The 13,848-nt window shown below is 42.5% G+C and overlaps 1 protein-coding gene across 4 annotated transcripts in view; it reads right to left on the reverse strand.

Annotated features, from left to right (window-relative positions):
- The window catches only part of drd2a (dopamine receptor D2a), an 85,173-nt gene extending 74,057 nt beyond the window's left edge, over nt 1–11,116 (reverse strand). The window contains exons 1-2 of one of the 4 annotated variants that reach the window (XM_078427022.1): nt 10,197–10,420; nt 8,958–9,050 (exon numbers count right to left, since the gene is read on the reverse strand). In XM_078427022.1, coding sequence (XP_078283148.1) covers nt 8,958–8,993 — 36 coding nt within the window. In that variant the 5' untranslated portion in view covers nt 8,994–9,050; nt 10,197–10,420. Of the gene's footprint in view, nt 1–8,957; nt 9,051–9,689; nt 9,785–10,196; nt 10,421–10,803 lie in introns of those variants that run through there. The other 3 variants (XM_078427025.1, XM_078427024.1, XM_078427023.1) reach the window with 3 other exon arrangements.
- Between the last annotated feature and the right edge of the window lie 2,732 nt (nt 11,117–13,848).

Here is a 13,848-nt window from a genome sequence, read left to right on the forward strand (position 1 = left end):
GGTCATAAGTGAAAGGAGCAGAATTAGTGACAAGAATGAACCAAAACCTAGCTGCTGCACTGGAAATGAATAAAACTGCACAGACACAAATAACGCATTGAATAAAGAATGGCAATGCTCTAGAGTTCATTTGATCCATTGTGTCCATGCCAGCTCTTTAAGGTCATAAGTGATAGGAGCAGAATTAGGCCATTCGGCCCATCAAGTCTACTCCACCATTCAATCATGGCTGATCTATCTCTCCCTCCTAATCCCATTCTCCTGCCTTCTCCCCATAACCCCTGACACCCGTACTAATCAAGAATCTATCTATCTCTGCCTTAAAAATGTCGATTGACTTGGCCTCCACAGCCTTCTGTGGCAAATAATTCCACAGGTTCACCAGCCTCAGATGGCTGTGGAGGCCGTCAATGGATATTTTTAAGGCGTAGATTGACAGATTCCTGATTAGTATGGATGTCGAGGTTATGGGGAGAAAGCAGGAGGGAGAGATAGATCAGCCATGATTGAATGGCAGAGTAGACCTGATGGGCTGAAAGGCCCAATTCTGCTCCTGAACTTTTGAGCTTATTTCATTCATAATATTCACTCACCCACACCCCACAGCTCTCCTGTCCCTTTGCATTCCTCCAGTCCTGCTCCCTGGACCTCTCTCCTGTGGCTTCTTTCCCTCTTCTTCTGCAAAGGTCTGCCTGCCATAAATCCTAACTCCACCCTTGGCTCAGCAGTTGTGCTGGTCAACAATGGTGACGCCTCTGTGACCTGATGGAGAGCAACAAACTAAATCCCACACTGGCTTTGTGCAAAGGAGCAAAGGGTAAAGATTCATTGATGTTTTCTGTGACTGTGGAAGGCTGTTACCAGCGGAGTTTCTGTACTTATTGATTTTTGTGATATATGTATTAATGATTTGGATGAATGCAGGTTTGCAGAGTATACTGAATAAAATGGAGGAATAAATGTAGTGTTTGTCCATAGATCCCTCAAGAGGAAGTCGATATGGAGCTTAAAAGGGCCTATAGACAGCTGTCAAAAAAGTAAAATGCTGAAAATCTGGTACTGAAACAAGACTGCTGGAAATATTCAGCAGGTTAAGCAGCATTTGTGGAGACAGATAACATTGAGGTGGTGACCTTTCTACTGAGCTTTCTAATGTTCATATTTGATGGTCAGTAAAACAGGTTAATTTGTAAACCAGGACTCTAGTGATTCATCCACAATGCAAACCAGCATTATCTATGAGTACGTCAACAAATGCAAGTTGAAAAAAAAAGCATTTGTTCACTTTTTTTTTCACATATGCTGTGAGAATGAATTTTATTTTGGATCTTAATTTTTGGGTAGTGATTTGCGAATTGTGTAAGGGAAAATTTCCATGACCTGAATAGACATAATGCAGGTGCCACCAGAATAGGAACATAGAAAATAGGTACAGGAGTAGGCCATTCGGCCCTTCAAGCCAGCACCGCTATTCGATATGATAATGGCCGATCATCCAAAATCAGTATCCCGTTCCTGATTTCTACCCATATCCCATGATTCTGTTAGCCCGAAGAGCCATATTTGACTTTCTCTTTGAATACTTTGAATCTGACATTTTCCACATTGAGAATCAACTAGACCGTGGACCTGTTGGGCCCAAACCTCTCCTGCATTGGTGCATCACCCTCCCCCCCTCTCCCCCTCCCCCCCTCCCCCCTCTCCTCTCCCCTCTCCCCCTCCCCCATCAACCCCCCTCCCCCTCTCCCCCTCCCCCATCAACCCCCCTTATCCTCCCTCCCTCCCTCCCTAGGAGATAGATTTAAACTTTAAAATGTGAATAACTAAAAATATAACACCGATTTCAATGAAACTTCTTCCATTAGCACCAAAGGGATGATGGTGAGTTAGGTGGGCCTAACATTGTTGCCATATCGTGTACCATTTTGGCTGTCGTTCAGGAATAAATAAACAAACAGGAGTTTTAGTATATAAATGTACAGAAGGGAACTTTATGTCATATTAAGCTACCCATTAAAACTCTTAGAGCATCACAGCATTAAAAAAAATTGCTTTTAAAATGAATGCATTATTAACTGAAAAGTCAAAAGAGAATGTGGAGCAAGGCTTGGACTTTGTCAGGACATCAAGCCAAGTCTTCAATAGAAATGTTACCAGGCGACCATAGAAGCATTGGCATTGCACTAAACCCAAGCCAATCCTTGCAGGGAGGGACTATAAATGGGAATATGACCCAGTGTTATGCAGCTGAACGAGGACGTTTTGTCACAAGTTCAGGACTGAGATGCAGCTGTGGCCCTTTCAGCCTGGGATTCTCTGTTTGCACCAGAGAGGCACTGACATGTGGTGGATGGTTCAGAAAAATTCAATTGAAATAGTTCACTAATGTCATTTCAAGAAAATGTTTAGTTTTGCTGAGAACAAAATTAAATGGATCCTGAAGGTTGTTGGTCTAATTTTGCAGTGTGCACATTTCCAAAAGGTCATCCACAAAATGCATTTACATTGGTGCTGTATGACCCCTAGACAGAGAATGCAGGCAGCACACCTGACTGTGACTGCAGGCAGCACACCTGACTGTGACTGCAGGTAGCACACCTGACTGACTGCAGGTAGCACACCTGACTGTGACCGCAGGTAGCACACCTGACTGTGACTGCAGGTAGCACACCTGACTGTGACTGCAGGTAGCACACCTGACTGTGACCGCACCGGTTGTGAAACTGCTATCACATTGTTCTTTTTTAGAAAAGATACTCCATTTCTAGTTTTCCTGAGCAGAATAATGACAGCATGGAGAAATGCTGAGTTGAATTAGATGAGTGCAGGCTTAGTCCTCAGCTTGGTGAGAGATTGATTAACCTGCCATTGCTAACTGCGAATGCAATATTTAGTTTAGCGATACAGCACAGAAACAGGCCCTTTGGCCCACCAAATCTGCGCTGTCCAGCGATCCCCAGACACTATCCTACATACTAGGGACAATTTACAATCTTTATCAAAGCCAATTAACCTAAAAAACTGTACACCTTTGGAGTGTGGGAGAAAACCGGAGCAGCTGGAGAAAACACTTATGGTCACGGGCAAACGCACAAACTCACTACAGACAGCACCCAAAGTCAGGATTGAACCTGGGTCCCTGGCGCTGTGAGGCAACAACTCTCTCACTGTGCCATCGTGCTACCCCAATGTGTGAAGAAATGTACCATGGAATAATTTGCTGCTGCTCTGTTCACCTGACTTCCCAACATGATATGTTCATGTATCTTTGTGAATAATCTATTGGTACATTGACTTGCAAACTCATTAAGTCCTGTGGTGATTAATCAACATTACTCCTACTATATCAACATTAGTATTGGTTGGTATTTGTATTGGTTTATTATTGTCATGCTTTCTAAGATACAGTGAAACACTGATTTGCACGCTATTCAGCAAACTCACCAATGTATGAACATAATTAAACCATGCAGAATATTGTGTTTCAGCTACTGAGAAAGTGCAGGTACAGGTTTTGGCAGGAATAAGTGGGATCAGGAATACAACACTTGCTTTAAGAAAAAAATAGAAACCAGGAACTGCAGATACTGATTAATACACTAAAGGACACAAAGTGCTGGAGTAACTCAGCAGGGCAGGCAGCATCTTCCGAGAACATTTATAGGTGATGTCTTGATTCAAGACTTTTCTTCAGACTTGCTTTTAAGAGGTAGACACAAAATGCTGGAGCAACTCAGTGGGACAGGCAGCATTTTCTTCCTTAGGAAGAAGGGTCTCAACCCGAAACGTCACCCATTCCTTCTCTCCAGAGATGCTGCCTGTCCCAATGAGTTACTCCAGCATTTTGTGTCTACCTTCAATTTAAACCAGCATCTGCAGTTCTTTCCTACACATATTGCTTTTGAGAGGTGTGTTCAAGACTCTAATAACAGTGGGGAAGAAGCTGTCCTTGAATCTGGTGTAGGAAAATAACTGCAGATGCTGGTACAAATCGAAGGTATCACAAAATGCTGGAGTAACTCAGCAGGTCAGGCAGCATCTAGAAGAGAGGGAATAGGTGACGTTTCGGGTCGAGACCCTTCTTCAGACTGGTCCTTGAATCTGGTGGTAAGTGCTCTCTAAAGTTTGTATCTTCTGCCTGATAGGAGAGGGGGGTGCAGAATGTCTGTTTTGTACATTTTGTCCTGTGCAGACCAACTGGGTGGAGCTTTTGCAGACATCAACCTCTCAGTGCTGAGGTCTGAAGTTCCCACCTACTTTAATAGGGCATTAGTACACCAATGCCCAAGTAGATCAATATGACGTGCCTCAATTACATTAAAACGTCAGGCTGTTTTTTATAAACTACAGCTCATCTTTCAACACCATCATTCCCTCCAAACTGGTCAACTCCAACTGAACTCCAATCACTCTGTCTGTAAACAGAAAAGAAGCTTCCTGAAAAAACTGCATAAAATGACACGAAACCGAACATCCTTCAGGAAAATGGTGGGAGGAGCAATTGCTTACTTCAAGGAAAAAATCATCAGTTATTTGTTGGACACATTTTTAAACAGTAACATGCAGTGAGATTTGCTAATTTGGTTTAAAGTTAAAGACAAATAGTTATCTTTGGTCATTAGGTTGCCTTTCAACGAGATGTTAAATTAAATCCATATTTTTTTCCCTTGTGGATATGAAGGATCTTAGCCATATTTTCTATGTGTTGGGGAATACTGGCCAGGCCAACATTTTGCAAATATTGATCTCTCATTCAACTGGACCACCTGGTCATTGCTGTTTGTAGAATTTGCTCATTTTGGCTCATCTTTGACAAGGTACATAACCAGACACGCTTTCCCTCACAAAATGCTTAACCATTAACATTGCAGCTGATACACCATTAACATTGCAGCTGATACACCATTAACATTGCAGCTGATACACCATTAACATTGCAGCTGATACACCATTAACATTGCAGCTGATTCACCATTAAACTTGCACATCAAAACTTTTTTTTTTGATGAAGAGATGATGCAAATTGTCATGCAATATAGATCAAAAATGAAATCCTAAAGAAAATATATATTTTAAATCCTTCAAATACTTGCTGGTGCCTTCATTTATTCATGATTTACTTATGGACTGGATCATGTGCCTATTCACCATGAATTCCACACTGTTTGAAATGTAATACTGAAGACACAAGAGTCTTCAGATGCTGGAATCTTGAACAAAACACAAACTGTTGGGGGAATTTATCACTTGCCGGCACTTTCCCCACCTCTTTCCTTCACCTCTTTCGACAAGCTATCTCCTCTCCAACTGTTTGAAGAAGGATCCTGGCCCAAAACATCATCTGTCCATTTCCACTGACAGATGCTGCCTGACCCATTACGTTTCTCTAGCAATCTGCCTTTTGTTTGTTCAGTTCCAACAATTTATGTTGTTCTTCCAAATGTGCATCCATGAAACTTTTGAATTTCAGTTTGATAAAATCTCCAAACATAAATTAATCTTGGGTCCAACTGATCTTGAAAGAAAACAAAGGCCTGGTTGTAATTTGGGAAAATCACAACTCATTCTGATCCTTGAGGAAGTACAAATCGTGTAATATAATATAGGATTCCTCTCCTGACTCCACAGTCTTAAAATACTGCTCTGCATACGCTGCTGGGAATCAAACTATTTCCTACATGAATCACATAATACAATTGAATGCAACATTTAAAGTCGGTGACATTGCACAACCTTAGCAGCAATGCTAAATTGCCTCATTACTTGTCTGTCTACCCAGTTCATTAAGTTCATGGCTATCATTCCAGGGTCTTTTTAACTAAACCATTGGCACATATGGATAGTAATTTTGTCTGTTCACTTACTGCTTTTGCAAAATGCTCACAATTTTAAGCTTGAAGATCAAACTATAGAGTCAGAGCCTTGTTGTCACTATAACTACATATGACACAAAGCAGAGAAGGAAAAGTGATAGGTCTTCAGATGGTGTCAGTGCTCTCAACAACATGTCAAATAGAACAATATAGCTTCATTACAGTAAGATACAACAGAGAGAAAGTCCCAATGTTTTGTTATTCCCACATTCCTAAAACACACGTTCTTTCTCTTTCCCAGTCCAACAACAATATTCTATTTACAGTTTGTTTTATAGGTTGGGTGGGAGGGCAGATGCATGGCAGATGCAGTATAATGTGGATAAATGTGAGGTTATCCACTTTGGTGGCAAGAACAGGAAGGCAGATTATTATCTGAATGGTGTCAGATTAGGAAAAGGGGAGGTGCAACAAGGTGTACTTGTACATCAGACACTGAAAGTAAGCATGCAGGTATAGCAGGCAGTGAAGAAAGCTAATGGCATGTTGGTCTCATTGCGAGAGGATTGAGTTTAGGAGCAAGGAGGTCCTACTGCAGTTGTACAGGGCCCTGATAAGACCGCATCTGGAGTATTGTGTGCAATTTTGGTCTCCTAATTTGAGGAAGGACATTATTGCTATTGAGGTAGTGCAGTGTAGGTTCCCAAGGTTAATTCCCGGGATGGCGGGACTGACAAATGATGAAAGAATGGGTCGACTGGGCTTGTATTCACTGGAATTTAGAAGGATGAGAGGGGATCTTATAGAAACATTTTTTAATTCTTAAAGGATTGGACAAAAATGTTCCCCATGTTGGGGGAGTCCAGAACCAGGGATCACAGTTTAAGAATAAGGGGTAGGCCATTTAGGACTGAGTGAGATGAGGAAAAACTTCTTCACCCAGAGAGTTGTGAATCTGTGGAATTCTCTGCCACAGAAGGCAGTGGAGGGCGATTCACTGGATGTTTTCAAGAGAGAGTTAGATTTAGCTCTTGGGGCTAAAGAAATCAAGGGATATGGGGAAAAAGCTGGAACGGGGTACTGATTTTAGATGATCAGCCATGAATCAGATGTGTGGTTTAGCACTGGAATTGCAGGTTGCCCAGGTCTCTACAGCAATGATAGGTTACCTTCCCTGAACGATGTTACGGTTTTTAACACTAATCTGTAGTTAAAGTTTCATGAATATTTTGCTCCGTATTTACTAGAATGACTAAAATGTATCTTCCACATTTACACAGGGTGGGATTCCGTCCCATAGCTGTCAAATACCCACAGGTGTTTTAAGGGAATGGAGTGTCACAGTAGTTAGTTTACTGGATATAATCCAAAACCTTAAACTAACAATCCCAAATTAAAATCCTACTATACAGCTGTGCCATTAAAATTCAGTTAGTAACAAACAATTTGGATAAAGGGAACTAGTCTTCAGAAAGACAACCACAAAAGCCACCAAATTGTCATAAAAACAAATCTATTTCATTAATCTATTTCATCAGAGGAAATCTGTCATTGTTGCTGGGTCTGTGGTTGACTCTCACATGCAGGTTACTCAATTGGGTCAAGGGCAGCCAATAAATGCTGGCCTTGCCAGTGTGCCCAGGTTCCCCAAAAAACCATCAATGTAGTTGCAGTGTGTGCAAGATGTTGCCTTTGCCTGCATATGCTATTGAGCTTTCATGTAATTCATAATGTGTGAAGTTTAAAAAAAATCATCCAAGAGTTGTCATAAAGGCAAGTTCGCTGTTTAAACAGAAAATCTCTCAGGGAATCACTAGACCACCTTTGCATTATAAATGTTCACAAAAAGCTGACAATGTAATCTGTCCATCATTACCTTTTAAATATGCATAGAGCCTTTTTATCCCCTGAAACAGTCAATCATATTGTTATGATCATGTGACATGCACCATACCTATTATTGGGATTTTCTCCATTAACTCTGTAATTTGGGACATAGCCTTTCTTTGGCATCATGAAGCAACAGGAAAAGGCATCTCGACAGATAATATTCTGAAACACTCGACTCTCGATTAACATGCTCCTGCTTCCAGCCCTGGGGCTGCTTCAGATGGCTGAGCCTCATCTGTTCTGAATTTGGCTACTCGATGTAATGCCATGTGGTGGCAGGACCTTACATCTTCGGAAGTAAGGGCAATGGGAGAGAGTAATGAACACATCCTCGCTCGGTGTAAGCAAATGCTGTCCCTATTTTAATCGCTTATTAGCATTTGCACTACAGATTGGCTTATTTATGTGTTGGGGAAAATTGCCTTAAAAGTCAACTTGGAGATGGGGAAGAATAAGCAATATTCTCCAAATAATTTAGTGTTAACATAGTGAGAATATATAGTTACTGATTTTTTTTTCTGTTTGCTAAAGATTATTCATCACCAAAATAGGAGATAAACTGCAGAAGATTAATATAAGTTAACCTTTGCACCGAGTGAGAGCAAATTTAGGGAAGAAACTGATTTCCAAATATATTAAAGATAAATACTTACCAAAAGGTCTAAAATAAAGCCATGATTCACTCTTGCGTTACTGTTCTCAGTTAATAAAGCATCAGAATATAACTAGAAATGCCATCTTTACATTGACTGTATTTAGAAGACATCAAGATCTACATGAATATGAAACTCCGGAATATGTTTACCCTGGAGGCTAAATAAGAAAATCAGGTCTAATATAATTTGTTTAACAGCACAGGCTCAGAACCATACAGATGTAAGGGAAATCATCATCTGAAGACAGAGGCATGATACCATAATATGTAGTATAAATCACTACCACATATATAATCTAAACAATTGGTTATTTTTAAAGAACATCAGAGCACAAATGGAAATGTGACCTCTCCCTTGATATTTATGCTGGATGAATTGAGGGGTAAAGGATGTGTCACTTTTGTTCTTACCTTTTTTGTTCTCACCCTCTTTACTCCTGAATATAGAATTTTAACACAAAATTCTAACAGAATTTAAAAAAATCATATTCCATTTGTATTCAATGTTCAATCTAGCCAATGAAGAATTCAGACAATTTTTGCCCAGTTTTTGCTCACTTTACTTTTCTGTTACATTAACAAAACAGTGAAACAAATACCCGTGTTGAAGCAGAGGATAAACTCGTAGTTGCCATCGAAGGATCAGGTGCCGCTGAAACCTAACTGTTTTTGGCGGTATGAAGATTTTCACGCTGCAGTTCAATTGGAGAACATACAATAACGAACTATTATCATTAAGTAGAGCACAAAATATATACCTCATGCAAACAACACACATTGGGAACAGCAAACTAATCAAAACAGGAACCAATCACATACATTAAAGAGAGATAGCTAAATCGTGCAATCATTCTTTGGGACGGTGCAGCATAAAGAATATTTCTTGCAATTTTTAACTTTCAGAACTTTTTTTGCGATATTTATCTAGAACTAATTAATATTAATTACTTTTACTTATGAATATTCTATAAATTAATTAGTTCATTACACTTATTCTAACATTATCCCTATTATCTTTAAATCTGTGTGCCTGTGAATATGATAATCACTTTCGCATCATTGAATATTTTAATTAAATAAGAACGTATTTCATATGAGAGTGCTCGGAGAAGACTTTTTAATGTATGAAGACTCCCTGACTAACAATGGTTCAATGAGTTCCACCTGCTTCTACAAACACTTGGATCTAGAAACCCACCCGCTGCACAAAACCAGAAAGAACACTCGGCACACAAGGATAAATTCACGAACATCGTGAGGTCTGATCCACCATGTTAGTTTGTATAATTCAGTCACTTGTGAATGTAGCCATTCTGGCTGTGCAATTGTACCTGTGCCATCACCCATATTCGAACCTCCATCGTAATAATCTTTCATCTTGAACAGCACGAATCTCGAGTTTCAAAGTTAGAAGCTGACTTTTACATCTTACCACGATTGTAAGAAAAAATCATGTAACTATACAGTAATTGAAAAATATCACAGTACATAATGATTAGGGGATAGATAATAGAGGTTGACATCTCCACACTTTGGGTCTATGGTTGAACACATTCGATATCCGGTATTGCAATGGAGATTTATGTAATTATACAGAGAGTTTTAAGTGACCGACTTTGCAGCCTCCAACAACATCCATTGCTCACAGTTTTGTCTTGAGAACATCTAACTATATATGTGTTGCCGAATATATGCATAACTGATCATAGACAATGTGAGCACATTTCTGTCCGCGTGTGAAGAAGTGGCTGTTCCTTCGCGAGTTTGCTAACAATTGTTTGTGTAACTCTCCGCCTGTGAAACAGAATGGTATAAAGTGTACAATACACGGCTCTGACCTTTAGAATCCGCTTTCATTGAAGTCCACGAATAGATGCATTGATGGTGTAACCATTCTGCCTGCACAGCATGCAAACAACCCCTGACTTTCTAAAGGCAGTTTTAAAGATGTAACTGATGCCGAGCACAGGCGTCAATCTTCAAACGGGGAGGGGGGTTATTGGGAGATTTTTTCCCATGAGATGGCTTTACTCATGCAACTTACCACCCCCACCCCCTCCCTCCCCCAGTGCACTTTCAAGTAAAATGAAATTAACCATCCACGCCCCTCCTTCTGCATGAATCATCCGCATCTCCAGCCTCAGCCCTAACGCCGCGTTACCGTTCCAGCTGTAACTAGAAGCCACCGCGCGTTTTAACCAAATGCTTGGGTAAGTGGCTGGGACAGTAAACCCCGCTTCAACCTCGCGTATGTTGTCTTGTAAAAGTTACACCACAGAAATTATTTTATTTGGTTCCAATTAGGTCCGAGTTTGATACAACATCGATTCGATGACAAAAGAAAAGTTTATTTAATTCGTTCACAATTTAGTCCCCCCCCCCCCGTCCCCCCCCAGAATACCTCTAGTCACACGTGAATCCGTAAAGGTTGAATTTGTACCTTACCTTAACGAGCCAAAGAATGTCCAATCCTCAAACGTGTTGGGTAAATCCAACCACAAATCTCAGCTGAACAAAGAACGGAGAAAGGAGCAATAATACAAAAGCAACCGTCCTGCTTTGAATCAGTGGAGGTGTGGGTTGTGGTGAAGGCGAGTGAGGCACTTTGCCATGGTTGGATGATGTGGCTGGACAAAGTGGCTCGCTCCGTCCGTGTGTGGATTGGGTGATCAGCACTAGAGGGTCGGACACGCCAGTGTGTGGAGGGGGGGATCAGCACTAGAGGGTCGGACACGCCAGTGTGTGGAGGGGGGGATCAGCACTAGAGGGTCGGACACGCCAGTGTGTGGAGGGGGGGATCAGCACTAGAGGGTCGGACACGACAGTGTGTGGAGGGGGGGATCAGCACTAGAGGGTCGGACAGCTCCCAGTGTGTGGAGGGGGGGGGGGGGGGGGATCAGCACTAGCGGGTCGGACACATCCCAGTGTGTGGCGTTCACACGCAGCGGCGCTTGAAGCCCGGGAGCAGGGAGGGGAGGAGGGAGGGGGAAGGGAGCAGGGGGGGGGGGGGAAGGGGGTAAGGGAAAGGGGGGGAGGGGAAAGGGGGGGAGGGGAAAGGGGGGAGGAGGGGGGAGGGGAGCAGGGAGGGGAGGGGAAAGGGGGGTAAGGGAAAGGGGGGGAGGGGAGCAGGGAGGGGGGGGAGGGGTGGGGGGAGGAGGGGAAGTGGGGGGGAGGAGGGGTGGGGGAGCAGGGGAGCGGTAGGGAAAATGGGGGAGAAGAGGGGTGGAGGGGAGGAGGGGTGGGGAGGAGGGGGAAGGGGAGGAGGGGTGGGGGGAAGGGGTGGGGGGAAGGAGGGGAGCGGGGGGGGGGGGGGGGGAGAGGAACGAGGTGGGCTTGGAGCGACTGTCCGCAATCCACCACCAATGCGTCTTAAACATGTAGTGAACCCCACATACAGTTGTCAATCATCTATATAAAAGTCCGGAAATATATGGGGGAATGTGAAAATGTTTTGTGACCCCTTTTGAAGTTTTTTGAGCATGTAACAAGTAGAATGGACAAGGGAGAGCTAGTGAATGTGGTGTATCTGCACTTTCATAAACCCTTTGACAAGGTCCCACACAAGAGATTAGTGTGCAAATTTAGAGCACATGCTATTGGGGGCAGGGTGTTGACATGGATAGAGAATTGGTTAGCAGACAGGAAGCAAAGAGTGGGAATTAACGGGTCCTTTTCAGAATGGCAGGCAGTGACTAGTTGGGTGCCTCAAGGCTCGGTGCTAGGACCCCAGTTGTTTACATGATGCTGCCTGACCTGCTGAGTTACTCCAGCATTTTGTGATACCAGTTGTTTGCAATATATATTAACGATTTAGGTGGGGGAATTAAATGTAACATCTCTAAGTTTGTGGATGACACAAAACTGGGTGGCAGTGTGAGCTGCGAGGAGGATACTGTGAGGCAGCAGGGTGACTTGGACAGGTTGGGTGAGTAGGCTGAAGCATGGCAGATGCAGTATAATGTGGATAAATGTGGTTATATAATTTGGTGGCAAGAACAGGAAGGCAGGTTATTATCTGAATGGTGTCAGATTAGAAGGGGAGGTGCAACGAGACCTGGGTGTGCTTGTACATCAGTCGCTGAAAATAAGCATGCAGGTACAGCAGGCAGTGAGGAAAGCTAAAGGCATGTTGGCCTTCATTGCGAGAGGATTTGAGTTTAGGAGCAAGGAGGTCCTACTGCAATTATACAGGGCCCTGGTGAGACCACACCTGGAGTATTGGTGTGCAATTTTGGTCTCCTGATTTGAGGGAGGACATTATTTCTATTGAGGGAGTGCAGCGTAGGTTCACCAGGTTAATTCCCAAATGGTAGGACTGACATAAGATGAAAGAATGGGTCGACTGGGCTTGTATTCGCTGGAATTTAGAAGGATGAGAGGAGATCTTATAGAAACATATAAAATTCTTAGAGGATTGGACAGGGTAGATGCAGGAAAAATGTTCCTGATGTTGGGGGAGTCCAGAACCAGCGGTCACAGTTTAAGAATAAGGAGTAGGCCATTTGGGACTGAGATGAGGAAAACCTTTTTCACCCAGAGAGTTGTGAATCTGTGGAATTCTCTGTCACAGAAGGCAGCGGAGGCCAATTCACTGGATGTTTTCAAGAGAGAGTTAGATTTAGCTCTTAGGGTTAAGGGAATCAAGGGATCTGGGGAAAAAGCCAGAACAGGGTACTGATTTTGGATTATCAGCCATGATCATATTGAATGGCGGTGCTGGCTCGAAGGGCAGAATGACCTTCTCCAGCACCTATTTTCTATGTTTCCATGTTTCTATGTTTCTACCCCTCTTGTCAAATGCGGCTGTCAGTTCAAGCGAAGTCATGCCTGTCACAGTTTCACACTTGTCCCACCCGTGTCAAATGTCAAAGAGCCACATTGCATGGAAACAGGCCCTTCGGCCCATCCCATTGTACCTAGTTGCTCATGAGGCTCAATGACACAACATAGTGTAAACATATATTACTTTGGCCATTTTGTGGTTACCTCTCCCACCTCCCAGTGATTGTTGATATTGGTCTTCTGTGAAACGTCTTGGGCACATTCACACTGAACACACCGGCGAGAGTTTCTTTGAAACAACAAAACTCTGAATGATCAAAAAATCCAAACAAACAGCCTTTTATTTCTCTGTTCAGTAATCAGAGCAGTTTAAACAATGCGCGTTAAAGGGATTATTGAGCAAATTGGCTTGTCATTTGGGGACATAAAGAGTGAATTAGCCGGGAGCATTTATGATTTTACAAGTTTATTTAATCGCTACCATCTCCGACACGCGCCCAGTTTTACTCTAGCCTTAGAAACTATTGTGCCCATATATCTGATTGAATTAAAATGTTTAATAACACTGAAAGGAGAGACCAAATTATAGTCAGTCATACAGCGTAGATACAGGCCGTTCTGCCCATTTGGCCCATCTCCCTTTAAAGCTACTTTATCCATGTACCTGTATAAATGTTTCATAAACATTGCTCTGGTCCCTGTCTCAAC

Source organism: Rhinoraja longicauda, chromosome 32 (genome assembly GCF_053455715.1).
Source record: "Rhinoraja longicauda isolate Sanriku21f chromosome 32, sRhiLon1.1, whole genome shotgun sequence".
NCBI lineage: Eukaryota > Metazoa > Chordata > Chondrichthyes > Rajiformes > Arhynchobatidae > Rhinoraja > Rhinoraja longicauda.